Source organism: Pleurodeles waltl, chromosome 5, assembly GCF_031143425.1.
Source record: "Pleurodeles waltl isolate 20211129_DDA chromosome 5, aPleWal1.hap1.20221129, whole genome shotgun sequence".
Lineage (NCBI taxonomy): Eukaryota > Metazoa > Chordata > Amphibia > Caudata > Salamandridae > Pleurodeles > Pleurodeles waltl.
Window position 1 is genome coordinate 106,888,548 of NC_090444.1, and position 19,104 is coordinate 106,907,651.

General features: G+C 46.5%; 1 protein-coding gene across 1 annotated transcript in view; it reads right to left on the reverse strand.

The window, feature by feature from the left end:
• The window catches only part of SCARA5 (scavenger receptor class A member 5), a 1,183,581-nt gene that overhangs the window by 730,560 nt on the left and 433,917 nt on the right, over positions 1 to 19,104 (reverse strand). Inside the window, exon 4 of the mRNA XM_069233727.1 lies at positions 3,267 to 3,941. Within this exon, the coding sequence (XP_069089828.1) occupies positions 3,267 to 3,941 (675 nt within the window). The remainder of the gene's footprint in view (positions 1 to 3,266; positions 3,942 to 19,104) is intronic.

Genomic DNA, 19,104 nt, shown 5'->3' on the forward strand with positions numbered 1-19,104 from the left:
AAATCTAGCGCAATAGTCAACTTAAGCAGCATAGGCCTTTTAACATCTACAGACCTGCCAACTTAAATGGAATACCGTGTGAGGAGGGGGGTGGCCTTCTGCCAAGAAGTACCTAGTGACACTTTTGCTTCTACCCTACCCCCAAACTCCCTCTTCGGCCAAAAACAAAAAGCTGACTGAGGCTGCTGTCAATATCCTGGGGTGTTTACACACCCATTGATGGACCTCGGCAGTTCAAAGCCTCCGAAAACAAGCTGAAAGTCACTCTTTATAGCGGTTTTAAGCTCGTTTTTCCTGCCATCGTGTGATATAGGCTCCTCACCGAGTGACCGTGTGATGGGAGCCGATTTAGTGTGTCACGCTGTGGCACCGTGTGAGTTGGCAGGCCAGCGTCAAGCTACCCTGCTTTGAAGCCTCTTGCGTGTGTGTCTTGCCTTGATCAGCTGCGGCCTGAGCACTCTGTTCCCTAAATATACAATTCAGACTAGGGACCCTTCCAACTAGGGCTCATGAAGCAAAGTGGGACAAACACCATGCAGGTAAAACTTCTAGTGTTTGCAGCTGGAGAGGTATACTTTTTGCACTTAAACCCATTAGGGAGGTTGAAAATGGCTGTTCGATGCACTCACACTATGCTGCAGAACAGATGCCATCCTGATTATTACATCACTCACCGATTTATATGGTCTTTGTGCCTACTGGTGAAGAAGAAAGCATAGAGACATTGGCGGTCATTCTGACCGCGGCGGACGGCGGTCGCCGCCCGACATGCGGTCACCGCCAAATGGCTGCTCCGCGGTCAGAAGACCGCGGATGCCATTCTGGCTTTCCCGCTGGGCCGGCGGGCGCCCGCCAAAGGAGCGCCCGCCGGCCCAGCGGGAAAGGCCCTGCAACAATGAAGCCGGCTCCGAATGGAGCCGCCGGAGTTGCAGGTGTGCGACGGGTGCAGTTGGACCCGTCGCGATTTTCACTGTCTGCTAAGCAGACAGTGAAAATCTTTATGGGGCCCTGTTAGGGGGCCCCTGCACTGCCCATGCCAGTGGCATGGGCAGTGCAGGGGCCCCCAGGGGCCCCACGACACCCGTTCCCGCCATCCTGTTCCTGGCGGTAAAAACCGCCAGGAACAGGATGGTGGGAAGGGGGTCGGAATCTCCATGGCGGCGCTGCTTGCAGCACCGCCATGGAGGTTCTGCCCAAGCAGGGGAAATCCGGCGGGAAACCGCCAGATTCCCTTTTCTGACCGCGGCTTTAACGCCGCGGTCAGAATGGGCATTGAAGCACCGCCAGCCTGTTGGCGGTGCTTCTGTAGCCCCCGGCCCTGGCGGTCTTGGACCGCCAGGGTCGGAATGACCCCCATTATATGGAAGCTATCTGCACATTAAATGCTGCATGCTAAGCAGCTAACAATATTTCCTCTCTTTGGATGTGTGTACGTATACATGCATGTGTTTTATTGTTCTCTAACTTTACATGCTCTGGACTTGTGTTTTTATAATAATTATTGTAACTGTGTTTTTAATTTTATGGTTACAGCAGAACACTAAATTATCCACTCTTTTCGCCTCTTAATCACGTGCTACTGTGCATTTAATCATGTAGCACTAATGAATACGTCTTTATTCTCTGAAGATTAAATAGGTGAAATAGGTGAAACTCCAATATTGCAGGAAGGTGTGAAGGGAAATGTCTAACCTATCTCTCTAGCAACAGGTTAATAATATGATACAGAAAAAGAAGAACGGTTAAAATCTAAGAAAAAAAGATCCAGCTCCCTTGCCAATAAATGGAAAATGTCCAGGAAGATTGCAGTCTTGCAAAACCTTTCCTGAAAACGCCATATCTGCGAAGATGAGCCACAATTTTTGTAAACATAAGCTATCGGAGAAAGACTGTCTACATAGACTGTGTCTGAAGAATGCAATTCTTTATTGTGTCAACAACTTATTACTTAACATTTGCAAGATGCTAAAATGAAAAAAACTTCACATATATTGCAGATGCATCATTTGACCCTTTTTACTTAGGGCTGACAAAATACTTCATAGGAAAATTAAATTTTTAAGTCGTAATAATGTTGGGCTTTCCTTACTTCAACAATTCGTAGAAAAGTTTGGAAAAACTCCAAGCACAATTGGGACCTTTCAATGGTCAAATTTGATACAGTATTGTGAGGGTCAGGTATAAAATTAAACGGCAGCCTCAAACAAATAGTTATTTTCTTACATTTAACATGACAGTTTCCGTTCTGTGTAACAAAAATTAGAATTACACCAAAATGTTCCTGTTCGTTGTGGTAAGTGCCTTTTATTACCTTTATATGGTTCAAGCACTTTCGTGCTGCTGTTTTTAAGTTATAAATCAAAATGAAAGTGGACGTAGTGCATGCAGGGAGTATCTACACATCAAGCAGATGTTTGGAAGCATCAGGAAAACTTGATGAAAGGAAAGATGCTTTCTGATTGGCAGAATTTCCCAATGAGTATGGGCGTTGCAGAAACCAAACAATATGACTGGCTGAAATCACTCTGTCAAAATGTAGAGGCCTCCCAGTTTGGTTCCTTCATATTTAACCACAAACATTCAAATATTCACAGATGAAATGAAGGAGTGAAAGTTACAAAAAAGTATCTTTTAATACTCAAGAACGTGTTCACTTGTGAAACAATGGGAAACACTGCAGCACGTAATTGAATAATCGTATTATTACCACGGGGAAATACACCATTTTATTTTAAAAAACTTCCAGTGTTTAAGAACATGATGAGGAAAAATGAAAAACAAATAGTTCAAAGAGAGAGTGGATTTTGTATTGCGCATAAGTGTCTGGGCCTTGGGTCTCTTCACCTATGCAGATTATGCCCTGGACCCTAATAGACTCTGAGAAGAGATTTAAAAATAAAAAAAGGCTTATCACTTCCTTCTTCCTGGTCTGGCTACGCGGTTTGGAAGCTCATGTAGACATTGAGATACATAGAGGTGTGAAACAAAACTCTCTCAACTGACTAAGATGGAATGTGTTGGCCCCTCCCACTGAACTTGTCATTGCTTCTACCTTGCTGAAGGGCTGAGAATTTCCCCAGACAATATTAAGTCTCAACTGAGAATTTAAGAAATCAATTGCTTCAGGCCCAGGAGTTATACAGGTCTGTAACAAATCAATACATTTCTCCATAATTTGATTGTGTTCGACGAACAAACATGTTTTAGAAAAATGCTTTTGTTCAACTCACAAGTCCATATAGTTTTCTTCAGAACAAAGGGCTTACCCTGTAGTATAGAGATGTTCTTCAGGGCTGTGGAGTGTTCCCAGTCCTTTAGTTGGAGGTCTTCTGTCACCAGATTTAGAATGGACATTTCATGCTTCAGCTGCTGTTCCAAAGTAATATGCAACAACCTCATCTGCCGGGCATCCTCACTGGCATTCGATATCATGATCTGGAGATCTTGGATCCTGGTGTGGTGGATGCCTACGTCATAAGAGACAGTTCTGTTTACTGCAATGAGGGTTGCATGAACGTCGATCATCTGTTCAGTCAGTCCTTCTACCTGTGTGCTTATCTGCATCAAGAGGTTGTCGTGGTGGTTCAGCGTGACCCTGCTACTGTTCGCATCCAGAGACAGGCGGTAGGTCTCTAGCTGGTGGGAGTCACTCAGCTGGTTCAGGCTGTCGACCAGTCTGGATACGGTTGCGTCAGTGCTGCTAGACTGGACCTGAAGGGCCTGGACAACCTCCTCCAGTCTCTGCAGTGACTCTGTCAGGTGAAGCAGTGTGTCCGAATGGTTCTGAAACAGGTCCTGCAGTTTCCATATGTACTCCATGTTATCACCTTTGAAGGACATCTGCATCAGTTTGATTTGAGCATCACGAAAGCTCTCATTTAGGTGGTTTACAGTGCTCATCAATACTTTCAAATCTTCAGGAGAGCTCTGGGGCCTAGACACTAGAGAAGAAAAACAAAAATAATGTTACTTGCAAAAATAAGAAGAAATGGGTATAGTCCAAGCTGATCTTTTGCAAGTCTAGCACTGATCATTTTTTACATGGAGACAGCATGAAGAATCAACAATAGTGGAAAACAGTAGATATTAGCACATTGACTGACATAAACACAGATATTATTTATAATAAGCTGTTTCGATCAATGACGACACGTGGCATTTGCTGAGTAGGCAAAATAACCAGGGTGGCTCGCTATGGTTATAGATCCCCCAAGGCATCAGGGCTCTTTAAGTCTGGTGGGCAGTACCTTATTGACCGAACACCAGACTCTAATTGTGGCTCTTTATTGCACACAGTCATTTAGATCCTGCACGCAGCTCACTGTTCTGCGAGGTCAAGAGGGTATAATCATTGCTCCCCTGGTGGAGGACTGACCACCATATCAATAGATCTGCACCAGGGATGGGTGTATAACTGTGGCTTCATTAGAGATGCTGGTGTGGTGGATCTTTTGAAGACAGTGAAGTTTAAAAGGTGGGTGGCATGCGTTATGTGTCTGCCCAGCAAATGTGCTTTGTTTTCAAGAAACAAATTGCCAAAGCAGGAGCTTGGTTCTTGAAAACGAAAACAATGCCACTAATGTGCAGGTATTTTTCTTACTTGGAGCCAGCATCAGGGTTTGATATCCCTGCCCTGTAACATGACTGCCCTGAGCAGGGGAATCTATCAATGGCTGCCTTGCCTTAAGTAGAGCAGTGCAACAGTTAATATGAGCTCCAGGCCCAGTTTTGGACCAACCAACAGGTTAGTGGCATATGTCAGAGAAGTTAGCTGATGTCCTACCTGTGTAAACCTGGTGTCTCCCAAACAAATGCAAGAAGAACGATGAGTTTGGCAGGGCAGAATCCCTGACTCCACCAAACTCTAAATGATGAATTCAGCCAGATAAACCATCAAGCAGCTGGCATATGCCAATCCCCCAAATGGCATCCCAGTTATTATTTGTGTTATCGGTGCAATGCTCAAATGTAAGGCAATTAGATTGTATTTATGACAGGCAGCACAACTCACCACCCTTACGTATGTTTGAAAAAGAGCTGTGAGAATCAGAGTCAGAATCACAAGAATATTATATATGACCACGATGGAGAGTATTAGTTGGATTTAAATGTATTACACATATCCCTTAGTGACGGATGCAATTCCCTCCAGGGATTCACTGCTACCCAATTATCACCTTTAATGCACAACTGTGCCACATGAATAAAGGGTGTAAGCACAGCACATGGAAGGATCCCAGGGTATCCTGTGAGAACAACGCAAATTGTTGGATTTATAGTGTATGAACTCAGAACCAATCTCTGACAATAATCTGCCACATCACATTATGGTCCTCATTCTGACCCTGGCGGTTTGAAACCGCCAGGGCAGAGGGCAGAGGAAGCACCGCCAACAGGCTGGCGGTGCTTCCTGGGCCATTCTGACCGCGGCAGTAAAGCCGCGGTCAGAAAAGGGGAACCGGCGGTTTTCCGCCGGTTTACCCCTGGCCCAGGGAATCCTCCCCTTCCCGCCATCCTGTTCCTGGCGGTTTTTACCGAACAGGGCCCCATAATGATTTTCAGTGTCTGCTTTGCAGACACTGAAAATCGCGACGGGTGCCACTGCACCCGTCGCACCCCTACAACTCCGCCGGCTCCATTCAGAGCCGGCGGAGTTGTTGAGGGGGGTTTCCCGCTGGGCCGGCGGGCGGCCTTCTGGCGGTCGCCCGCCAGCCCAGCGGGAAAGCCAGAATGGCCGGCCCGGTCTTTTGACCGCGGTGCGGTCATTCGGCGGTTCCCTCCAGGCGGGTGGCTCCCGCCGCCCGCCGGGGTCAGAATGACCCCCTGTGTCTTCAAAAGTAGAATAAAGGACCATGCCAATAGCTATTTCATAAAATGGCAGAGTCAAAACTCTCCCTAAAATCCAATTGTATTTGAGATTGAAATGCCTACTTGAAAATATGCTTGTAGGGTGGGTGGGGCCAGCAACATGGCCAAATAGTTGCAACCTCCATGAGTTCCGGCCGTCGATAACGAATCTGACACTAATCCTGCATACGTGAGGGATATTCACAGCAACCTAGAAGACCCAAATGCCAGTGTGGCGATAACGAGGGCCTGTTCCTGCCCCCTGACCCACTGGCAAAGGACCCTGAATGATGATGGAATTCGGCCCAGCTAAAACGGTGCAAGATGATGGTGCGCGCCAACTGAAAGACCCCTGGGCCCTGGCCCTGCCCACTCTACATTACAGATAGCTGGGGAGACCCCCCGAACCCACCCCCGGGCAGAGCTTTAAATGGGCCGGTACTGTCCGGTACTGAGTACCGGCACTTTTTTATTTTGAGAGGGAGAGTACCGGCACATCTCAGGAAAAACGTAATACTTTTAATTGGAGAGTACCGGCACTTCTCGGAAACAAGCAGGTACTCTGGAACAGAGTACCTGCATTTTCATTTTTCCATTTCAAGCACTGCCCCCGGGGACTTTCTGGATCGGCAGCGCCGCACCTACTTTCTTCCCCTGGTGATACGTCGGGCTGAACAAGGGACTGTACGGGTGCAGCAGGGAGACAACGTGTCAGAGGAGGGAACTGATGCGGGCACCGTAGCTCCCCGGAGAGGGGCTGGCACCAGCAAACAATGAATACGCAGTGGGTGCCTGGCGGAGCTGTGTGCTGGGGCAGCTCTTGCGGATTGTTGTGTCTGGAGGTGCCAGGCCTGATTTCCCCAAGTGGGGGCCTGCAACATGAGAAAAGCCACAGGGTCACAGCAGTGGCACGGCCTGTGCGTTGGGGGCAAGTGGCTGGGCCCTGCTGAGCAGATCCTGAGAGGAGGACAGGAGGTGAGGGATTTCATCGGAGGAGCATGGAGACTTCCCCTTCCGCCTGAAGTGCCACATGTTGCCACAGAGCCTGAATGAATCAGAGAATGCACAGTGAGTAAGCAACTCCTGGTGGCCCTGACATGGTGAGAAACCTTGACCGAAGAGCCCTGCTGAGTACAGTGGCCACTGTTGCTGGTGGGCCGGTGCCATGCAGCATGGTCAGTGCGCCCGTCTGTCTCTGAGACGGTTAGAAGGACATTTTCCCTTTTGAATAACACGGAGGGCCCTGTCTATAACCCTAAAACTGTTGCTCAGAGGTTAGGGCCGTGGCGATCCAGGGTGCCTGGACCTGTGACGCTGGCTAAGTGCCCCTGTGGCTAGAGCAGTGGGAAGACAGCTGGTGAGCTGTGCCTGAGTTAGCTGTGGTGCCACCTGGTAAGGTGTCAGTGGTCTGAGGTCAATGTGACATATGATACGATAGAGGAGGAGGCTCAAACAGAGTTTCGGGAGGTCACCTGCTGAGGGGTACCACTCCTTGAGATACAGGTGACAAATCACTGGCCCAAGTCAACTGGAAGACACCGGAGAACATGGCGAAGGACAAACAGGCCAAATAATCACAAAGGGACAAATGGACGGATACACAAGGATTGTGGCCCATCTGCCAGAGCAAAATGTCGACACCACCCCCATACCAAGCAATGCAACCCTCCTCCAGGCAATGCAATCTTTTCGGGAGGCTATTGAGGGCAAGATAGGGGAGGTGTGTGCTAAAGTTTCCTTCTTGCGCCAAGACTTACGGAATGTAACGGAGAGGGTGAAGACAGCCGAGACTAGACTCTCGGACGTGAAGGTTGTGGTGCATAACCTTCAGAGGAGAACAGAGGCAACCCGCAAGACTAATGTGGACATCATATGGCGCCTAGAGGACACGGAAAATCGAGCACACAGAAATAATCTCTGCTTCATTGGATTCCCGGGGGGATAGAGGGCTGCTGACTACATTCCCTTATGATAAGTTCTGTACATGATTTGTAGAAGAAAGGGTGCTCAGGGCCCTCAGTGTGAAAACCTCCATCCCCGGAGTCCCGCCTCGCCCTATAATAGAAAAATTTCTGCATTTTTTGGACAGAGACATGATCCTTCCTGAGTTCCGTCTTAAGGGAGACTTACACCATGATAATGCCAAAATCATGGTATTACCAGACTACAGTAGGGAGGTCCAACGTCAGCGCTGCACATTTGACTCAGTAAAAACCAAACTACATGCCCTCCAACTTCAATACATATTGTTATTCTCCGCTAAACTAAAGGTTTTGTATCAAGGTAGGCCCTTCTTCTTCCAGACACCTGAGGAGGCATGCCACTGGTTGGAGGAACATCCCATATCTATGCTGTGGCTAGATGTGAGACCCAGGCAGCAACTATCTAGAGAACCCAGGGCTGGACCAAAGACCAGTTAACAACGGCGATGGAGGTAGAACCATAGACCAACACCATCCGGAGCGGGCACCCTATACCCACGGACAGCCCTAAGAGACAAAGGAGGACAGACAACAATCTTGCCCCAAAGAAACACAGGTGGCATACGCGGTCCACATTGCACCCATTGAGGTCCAGAGAAGGACACTCATCCTCAGAGGTGGAACGTTTGCACCCTGTTGTGGCAGAAATCACAGCCTTGTAGGTAGACATGGTGAAACAGAATGAACTGTTGCAGATCCACAATTTAGATCCTGAACACGCAAATCCCTGAATTGTAGTCCTATAGATGGCGGTCCGGACAGTGACTAGAAGCAAGTATGATATACAACCCCCCCCCCCTCTTTGAGAGAGGGAAATCGATTCCAGCGTTTTAGGAATTTGCCAGCACATAAAGCTTGGCTCTGTGGCTTTTGTTTCCCTCTTTTGTCTTTTCTTCTCCTTCCTTTTTTCTCTATGAGATTTGGTGTTCAATAATATTTTATGTTTTCAAGGGTTGGGTCACAGACCTCTCCGTATCTTCTTGTGCACAGGTACTATGTGTTGAAGCCCTTTAGGGTGCCCTGGAGGTTGTGGGGGCGGGGAGTGGGGTTAGTTACAGTGGGGAGTTGTTTCTCTGGTTCTCTGAGTTGTGGTGGTGGTCCTTGGAGGGCAGGTGCAGGTGAGGTGAAACATGGATCATGGGAGGCAGTCAGTGAGGGGCAGGACACCAAAACAACTTCACAATAGCTGTGACAGCCACTGATACCACCCACTGATTCACTGTACTAGTGTTTAATGTCAATGGGTTAGGCAACAAAATTAAATGTGGGTTGGTAGCGACCAATATTAAACACTTGAAGCCAGACATAGTCGTATTGCAAGAGACACATCTCCAAGGATCCCAATGTCATTTTTTGGGGAGGGGATCATATGTGACGTTGGCCCACTCTGGCTACACTACGGGCTATAGGGGCATGGCAAAACTGATCAAAAAATCTCCCCCCTTCATGGTCAAGAAGTGGTGGACCAACCCACACAGTAGATATGTAGGAATTAGGGTATGTGGGCCAGGTGCAAGCTTACATTTATTTGTGTTTATGCACCTTCCTGTCTTGAGGTCCCCAAATTGGCCAAAGTGGTAGATATCCTGTTGAAGTCCCCATGCTCGCTTTATATTTTAGGAAAGGACTTTAACAATCTGATGTTCCCATTGTTAGATGGATCTAATACTCTGGTGGGATCCACACAGGGCACCTCATTGGACTGCTTTGCAGAGACACTGGGGCTGTCCGACATTCCCCATTGGCCCACTTTGCAAAGACACTGGGGCTATCCGACATTCAGAGATACTAGCATCCCCACACCCATCAGTATTCTTATTTTTCAGGGGCCCATAAGGTTTACTCCTAGATAGACTATGGGGGCCATTCTGACCCGACCGCGGAAGCACCGCCAACAGGCTTGCAGTGCTTCCGGGGGCATTCTGACCGCGGCGGTAAAGCCGCAGTCAGAAAAGGGAAGCCGGCGGTTTCCCGCCGGCTTCCCGCTGCCCCAGGGAATCCTCCACAGCGGCGCTGCAAGCAGCGCCGCCATGGGGATTCAGACCCCCTTCCCGCCAGCCTGGTTCTGGTGGTTTTCACCGCCAGAACCTGGCTGGCGGGAACGGGTGTTGTGGGGCCCCTGGGGGCCCCTGCAGTGCCCATGCCACTGGCATGGGCAGTGCAGGGGCCCCCTAACAGGGCCCCACATAGATTTTCAGTGTCTGCCTGGCAGACACTGAAAATCACGACGGGTGCAACTGCACCCGTCGCACCCCTTCCACTCCGCCGGCTCCATTCGGAGCCGGCATCCTCGTGGAAGGGGGTTTCCCGCTGGGCGGGCGGGCGGCCTTCTGGCGGTCGCCCGCCCGCCCAGCGGGAAACTCAGAATGACTGCCGCGGTCTTTTGACCCCGGTACGGTCTTCTGGCGGTACCTGCCAGGCCGGCGGCATCCGCCGCCGGCGGGGGTCAGAATGACCCCCTATGTCTTTGTCCCGGAGGGAGAAGTGGGGGAGATGGCCAGGGCAGAATACCATGCAAGTGGGTTGTCTAACCACTTGCCACTTCTATTTCAACTAGGTACAAAATCCAGAGTGCCGGGTAGGGGGTGGAAACTGAATGCAGGGGAACTTCTAAATGGAGATATGGACAGGTGCCTTTGGGCAGATACTGATCTCTTTTTTTAAGAGAACAAGGACTCGGTCAAAATGAAAATCACAATATGGAAAACATACAAAACCATTCTAAGGGACAGGACACAGAACCTGGTGGCCCGGAGGAAGAGGTGAGAGATGGCAGAGCTGGAGCGCCTAGAACAACCGATCCTCCATCTTGACCCCCTACTGTTACGGCAACTGGGGGCCCTGCGTATGGAATATCGTGACTTGGCAGATGACAAAGCTAGACAGCAAAGACTGGTGACCTTGCAACGACTGTATGAAGTCGGTGACAAAGCCGGGAAACTTTTTGCCTGGATTAGTAAAAGAGAAACAGAGGCCAGATGGGTCAGTGAGATCCGAGACATAGAAGGAACCTCCTACGCCACAGATGCCCAGATAGTGCAGGTCTTTGCCACTGATTATAGAGCCTTTTATGAGGCACGCCTATTAAGTGACCAAGCAGTCAGTACTCAATATTTAAATTATATTCTGACCCTGGTGTTGGGACATACTGAGGTTCAAGGCCCTAGAGAGAGACCTTACCCTTGCAAAGGTAGAAGAGGCGGTCTCTAAAATCACGACGGGTAAAACCCCAGGACCCAACGGCATATCTGCTGAGCTCTTGAAACTGTACCTTGACATCCTTGATCTCCATTTGTTGAATCTTTTTACTGAGATAAACCAGACTGGCACACCGCCTCGAACCTCCGTGCTGCCACCATTACAGTCATCCACAAAGAGGGCAAACTACGGGATAGGTGTGCCTTTTACCACCCAATATCGCTCATGAAAATAGAGATCAAAATGCTAGCTACGGTATTGGCAACACAATTGCTACAGGTCATAATAGCCCTTATACCACAAATATCAGTCGGGGTTCATGCTGGCTTGCTCTACCCACCTAAATCTGAGCCATACCCACAACTGGATGTGAGAGGTCAAACACCAACCCGCTCCACATGTCTTTTTGTCCTTGGATGCTGAAAAAGTGCTCAACGCGGATCATTGGGCCTTCCTAGACTTCACGCTAATTAAATTCAGATTTGGACTGAAATTTAGACATTGGATATCGTTTCTTTATCGGGATCCAAAGGTGGCAATCCATATTAATGGGGTGTTGTCATCAGAATTTCCCATCTGCTGGGGGACCCAACAAGACAGTCTTCTCTCCCCTCTCCTCTTTGCCCCTATAGTAGAGCCTCTGGTGTGCCAGGTTAGGATGCATCCCAATGCCCATGGCTTTTGTGCCACTGGGCAGACAACAATGAAGAAAAATATCACTCTATGATGATGATATCCTCATATTACCTAGCCTCAGACCACCTTCCCTACACTATTACACGTTGTGGAAGAATACATCCGGCATTCCGGTTACAAAATAAATTGGGACAAATTCATGATATTCGCTCTGGGGCAAATGCAAAAATTCCCCCCCCTACCCCTTCATGCAGGAAGTCTGGAGGTAGCCCTTCAATGTTTTAAATACCTGGGCATCTTCATAATTCCCATTCAAGAAAGGTGCTATCGGCACAACCTTTAAAAGGTAGTGTCCAACTTCCAGACAGATATTGAGAGGTGTTAAGATCTGCAGCTAGCGCTGTTGGGGCATGCAGCCCTTTATAAGATGATTACCTTACCTCAACTACTATATGTCCTACAAAATACATACTTCCCACTCCCAGGGCACACATTCACACACATTGAGAAAGTCGTGCGATCCCTCCTGTGGCAGGGTGGACACCTGCTGATAGCTTTAAAGACCCTGCAGAGAAAAACTTATAATGGTGGGACAGCCTTTCCCAATATAGAGGCCTACTACTAGGTGCCACACCTGGTCTCAATTAATGATTGGATACATGTGCCACAAGACCACCCTACATATAGACTAGAGAGGGGCACCTTGGCTCAGCAATCATACTTACACTATCTACACAGGTGACACTGGCGGTATGGGAGCATGGCTTTGGGGAATGGGACTTAATAGTGATCTCCACTATAGGAGATATCCTCGAAAATGTAGATGTCAAATTCTTGACGTCTCTTAGCTCCAAATATAAACTACATAAGTCCCAATTCCTTAAATACACATAACTAAAACATGCTGGGATCTCTGAGTGTTCAGTGGGCAGTGAAATTCCAGAGTATGCCCAACTGGAAGGGGGACTGTTGCAAGAAGAACTCACCAAGGGGGCCATATTTCTTACTTACCAAAAACTGAACAACAATGTGCTTGATGATCTGCATAACCTAAGAGACAACTGGGTGAGGGATATAGATGAAATGGAAGACACTGAGGTGGAGGCGGCACTCATGCACCCCAGAGAAGTGGCCATTAAGTACTGGCTATGCCTAGTTCAATAAAAATTCCTACACAGGGTTTACGAGGACGGAACAAAATTACATGCTATGGGCAAAGCAGCATCATCAGTGTGTCTGCAGTGCAATGCTAATATCGGGGATTTTCTGAACACTTTATGGCACTACCCCCTTATCCAGGGCTACTGGAATGCAATCCTGGCAGAACTCGACAGAGTTCTAGATGTGGTGTTCTTGGATGAACCTGCATATGCCCTACTGGGTGTTCCAAATGATGTAGATGATCCATGTCCCCATCTTCTTTTCACTGCACTATGCCTGGTGGTTGCAAAGTGGGATATTGTATGGAAATAAGGGCTAGCAGAGATGCTGATCATACAAGAATGGAGGAGGGGTGTGGACCTCTACCTGGCAGCGGAAAAGGTAACATATGTGAACAGGGGATGCCCAAAGAAGTTTTGTAAAATATGGTGCTGGTGAATCAGCTACTATGGGCTGGATCTGGTAGATGGTAGTCAGAATTATGCATCAGACCCGTGACTATGAGTACACCCCAGAAGCCATGTAGACTACCTGGCTAATTGTGATGGAGTGGAACATTAAGGAAGTGAGTGAAATGCACTCTAATGCCATGACTTATATGTACTTCCGATTAAAAATGCATGTCCTGTATTATGTTTTGCTGCACTATATGTATGTACATGCCCTCCACACCACTATTTTGTAATGTTTGTTCAACAATGTGGTTACAGTGAATGTTAGAAATGGGGTCTCTGGTTGGCAGAGGTATACACCCTTGACCAAGTAGGGACCAGAATCCTAATCAGGGTAAGTCACAACACAATCCAAGTTATCCTGTGGCAACCCTCCAGTAGCCTGGCACTGAGCAGTCAGGTTTACCTCCGGTTGTTTAGGTGGAATGCACAAGGAAAGCTGTCAACTAGCAGAGAGCATACGTGGATTGGAGACAGGCTATTAGGCACAAATTGCAGTAAGTGCAGATAAATGCCCACTTTCTAAAAGTGGCATTCTAAAATAGTAATATTAAATCTAACTTCACCAGTAAGCAGGATTTTCTATTACCTAGCCATACTAAATATGACATGGCTACTCCTTCCAGCTCAGAATCTACCACTCAAAAGTATATGAGGGTGGTTTTGATGCTAGTTTATGAGACAGTACTGGAAAACGACTTTGTGAGTTTTCCAATACCAGGACATGTAAAACACATAAGTACATGTCCTGCCTTTTACTTACATAACACTGTGCCCTATGGGTTACCTAGGGCCTACCTTAGGGGTAACTTATATGTAGACAAAGGGGTGTTTAAGGCTTGGCAAGTAGTTTTAAATGCCAAGTAAAAGTGGCAGTGAAACTGCACACACAGTCCTTGCAATGGCAGGCCTGAGACATGGTTATGGGGATACTTATGTGGGGGCACAATCAGTTCTGCAGGCCCATTAATAGCTTATAATTCACAGACCCTGTAAATAGTATGGATTTATAAATAAATTAAATATTCCAATAGGGTAGGAACTAATGTTACAATGTTTTAGGGAGAGAGTACATGCACTTTAGCACTGGTTAGCAGTGGTAAAGTGTCCAGAGTCCTAGAGCCGTCAAAATGAGGTCAGAAAAGAGAAAGAAGGCATAAGGTTTGGGGTGACCCTTCAGAGAGGGCCATTTTCCAACAGTGAATACAGCAAATAAAAAGACATTAAAAAATATGCTTATAGGGAAGGATTTGCTGTTCCAACCCCACTTACTGTCTTTCATCAATTATCTTGCCATCAAGGACCAAGCCACTCCCCCATAAGGATATTAGTGGTGCCATATATACTAAATAGGACTATGAAAAAAGTATTTGGTATTCCGAAGGTCTTTGGGTAGGATGCCAAGTGGGTCCCAAATGGTAACCTCTAAAACATATTGAGGCCTGAAGCAAATGAGAACATTGTCACGAAAGTTGCAGCTATAAACAGCCCATGACCTGAAAAGCTCTGGTCCTTTTTCAATTAAAGTTTAAAGCACTTGGAGGGCAGTATGGAGAACCTTTATGTTCTGAGATATATTTAATGGGAAATACAACTATTTTATATAAAATCTTTCATGTTGTGCAGTACGACATTGTGGGGGTCACTCCGCCGCCCGCCAAAGTACCCCCATCGAAAGACCGCGGGGGTCATTTTGACTTTCCCGCTGGGCCGGCGGGCGACCGCCAAAAGGGCGCCGGCCCAGCGGGAAAGACCCTGCAACAAGGAAGCCGGCTCCGAATGGAGCCGGCGGAGTTGCAGGGGTGCGACGGGTGCAGTTGCACCCGTCGCGATTTTCACTGTCTGCAAAGCAGACAGTGAAAATCTTTATGGGGCCCTGTTAGGGGGCCCCTGCACTGCCCATGCCAGTGGCATGGGCTGTGCAGGGGCCCCCAGGGGCCCCACGACACCCGTTCCCGCCATCCGGGGTCTGGCGGTGTAAACCGCCAGAAACAGGCTGGCGGGAAGGGGGTCGGAATCCCCATGGCGGCGCTGCAAGCAGCGCCGCCATGGAGGATACTCTGGGCCAGGGGAAATCCGGCGGGAAACCGCCGGTTCCCCTTTTCTGACCGCGGAAGCACCGCCAGCCTGTTGGCGGTGCTTCCGTGGTCGTCGACCCTGGCGGTCATAATGACCCCCTGTGTGTGCACAGATGGGGACACAGGTGTAGTTAGGGCTGAATCAATGGAACGTTCTTAAGCGAATTGACAGGATTCTGGCCAAAAATCCCATTGTAACGAATTGAAAATTACCCCAGTTTCACTCCAAAAATATGAAAATGGAAAATGATAATGAATTTGATCGAAAAATGAATAAATTATGAGAAATAGAAAATGTTATTAATTAAGTAAAAATGATCAAACTGTCAATATGTTAAAAGGTTAAACTGCTATGCAAAGAAAGCGACTCAAACTTCAGAGATTGCAGGCTGCTAGCTGCACACACCTTTGATGTGCCCTTTTCACACACTATCAAAGCCTTATCTACGGACAGAAATCACACTGCAAAAGACCAGAAAGGAAGTTATATGTTATATGGAAGTTATACGGATGTGCAGAGAGACATATCTGAATCCAAGAGCCAAGTCACAAAAAGTGTTTGCTAGGATGCAATTACATGTCCTTTGGTGATAAGTAAGCTCGTGCGTTTTAGCATTTGAGGCAGCATTTAGTAAACATGGAACTGGTGAAAAAACGAGCACATTCAGTTTGCACGTTGTTTTCTGTGTGCATGAAAGGAAATGCTGCAAGCGTTTTTTCACTATTCGTACTACATCAAGAGCTTTGCAGCTGAGCAACATGGGGGAAGCATTGTGATCCTATTGATAAAGAACTATGATGAACGTATTGCATAAAAATTATATAACAAAGAATCCAAGCCCATGAATGTCCTTTGTTAGAAAGTGGAGCAGGTTATTGTTGCATCTTTTTGCTGGTTACATAATAAAATTCAGAAAGGTCTTGGATATACTCAGCGCCTTCATCCGTTCTATAAACCACATGCAACCTAAATATCTTCTAATTACACCTTCTACTGTATTGATGCAATAAAACCCCTGTATTTGAAGATTTCTGGGCACCCTAAAATATGCACTTTGGGCACATTCGTCTGCGACTTCCTTCCCTCGCTCCTGAGAGTCACAGTACCTGATCGCCTTTCAGGACCAATAGAAGACCTGGTGACTAGATCAACGTTTGCTGTTTAACTCGTTCTATATCTGATCTGTTAAGTATTTAGCTAAGTATAAAATAAATAACATAGAACAAATGGATGTAATCTCAAACTTACTCCACTTTTCAGTTTTATGAATACTTTGGGCTTTGTAACGTTTTGTGAGTACATGCAAGTTAAATGATTAAAAACAGAAATGTAAGGACATGTGAGGACTGGGAATAGGAATTAGGACGTAAAACGGACTCTAACAAAGGTATGTCTGAAAAGCGTCAGGAAAAGTATTTGTGAGAAAAGCAAAAATGGAGATGAAGGAATGCTTTAATAAATCTGACACATGTGTACTTCTGGCCAGTATTCACATGTTCTCTGTGTGCGATTGGAGAAGAATAACCTTATGTAAATTAGTGCTGGCCCTGCCCCAAAATGGACAGTCATTCAAAATTGCTTGGTCACATCCATCTGAAAAGCGATACAATTAACATCAATGGGTCTTTCGTCCAAACTGGGCCTTATGCCTGAAATTAGTCCCTAACGGGCCCCTACAGCACAACGAGGTAGCAGATCTACATATATAACTTTCAGGCAATTTAAAGTGTTTCAGTGAGGAAAACAAGCATTGGCAAAGCCAGTAGCTTTCGCCTATAAAAGGAATATCTGTTTAGCTTTTTCAGTGTTTTCTTACATGTTGCACATAAGTATGTGCATCATGTAAAAAACATTGATGAAGCCAATAGACTTCACATAGGTGAAGACCTATTGGCTTTACCAATGCTTATTCCTTTACATTAGTAGTCCGGCTGGAGAACCTAAATAGTGGCGAAGATTCACACATGCACTAAACAACTTCAAGGAGTAATGTGTCGTTTTAAATTTATAAAGTTATGAATTACTAACACTGATGAGCCCCCAGTGGGCAATTTAGGTGGTGATAATGAGGGAAATAAAATAATACATTAGTTTAACATATCAGACACACAGAGAAGAGAGGCTCACATGCCTGTTGGGGGGAAGAATGGATATAAATATGTCATCTGATTATACTGATATGCATAAGATATATCTTCAGCTACACCTTTTTAATTTCCTATTTCGTCCAGACATATTTAGGCTCACATTTATACATTTTTAGCACCGCATTTGCGCCGCCTTTTGACGCAAAAGCAGGGCAAACTTACAAAATACAGTTGTATTTTGTAAGTTTGCCCTGCTTTTGCGTCAAAAAACGACACAAATGCAGCGCTTAGAAAGTATAAATATGGGCCTTCGTGTGGGATCGACCCACTTAGGGCAGTTGTTCGTCAGGGATTGCTGTCATTTTACTTTGGTGTTTTTTATTTGAAAAATAAGATTAGTTCATGCAGGGAGTTTCTAAATAGCGATTTCATTTTTGGGACATTCGTCATGTAGATTATAACATGATTATTACTTTCTAAGTGCAAGAAAATATCAGCCGCACTTGGTTAATTAAATATTTTGACAAGGTAGGCGATTTTACAGCTATTCTGATTCTGCCAAGATATTTCAGCGAAAGGAGCACTTTTGATACGAGAGGTGGTTCACTTTTTACATATAAAAGTAAAAATACTGGAGTTTAAAAAAGGTTGATCTTGAAATAAAAATATTATGATTAAACTCAGTCTTAAGTAGGTATACATTTGTCTTAACGGGTGTGAGGTCAAGGGTAAACAGAAGTCTGAGGACCCAAGAACAGAAGGATGTGGCTTCCTGTGCAAGTGCAACACTTGAAATTTATTTTAGCAAGAAAGAAAAGCACACAGGCAACATTGTGCGAGGGAGAAAAAGACCTTTAGTGTTGGATTTTGGAACAATTACTCTTCATAGGGAAGCTCTTGCAACAAAGTATAAGCAAAAAGAAACAAGCATTTACAATGCAACGGGTCTCGCGTTTGCTCATGTTAGAGCTGATCGCGTTGTAAACTCCTAACCGACTTTTCACCTATCAGGCAAAAGTGCATTTGTGTACACAACCCGAAAAAGTGAAATTAACTATGTAAAGCGCTCGACTTCTGCCAAGCGAGATCGCGCTCGTAAATTAGAGAAAAAGAAGTCCACGAGCCCGATGGAAAACAGCGAGCCTCGCATGTTTTCTGTACTTGGTCGCTGCGCTCGAGGAGGGCTAGCCACTGGAAAAGGCATGACGTATGTTTGCCTTCGACTAATGAAAGCAAGCAGATTTTATTAGGCAAGCCCACGAACCAATAAAAAACACTAACGTGAAGTTGACAGGGCTCTGAGCCCTTTTCTAAATACAAAAGCGTCTCGCTGCCATACACATGCGCGAGCGCATGCAACGCAGGCTCGACCCTAATAAGCCCTTTCATCTCAATGGCCATTATGCAGCTGCAGCTGAATGCACCTACTAATAAACATCACAGTCACAGAAAATGCCCAACAACACACGAGGGTGCTCTGTTAAGGGAGGTAAGATGAACGCTGAACTCCGTGACCTTCAAACATTAACTTGAGTGTCATCAGGGCAGCAGTATTTCAATTGCAATCTGATGTTGAAACAAATCGTGGTCTGTTGCAGATTTTATAAAGCAACTTTAGTGTGCTTTTAAGGACTAGCCTTTCATTCTTAAAAGGGGGTTGGT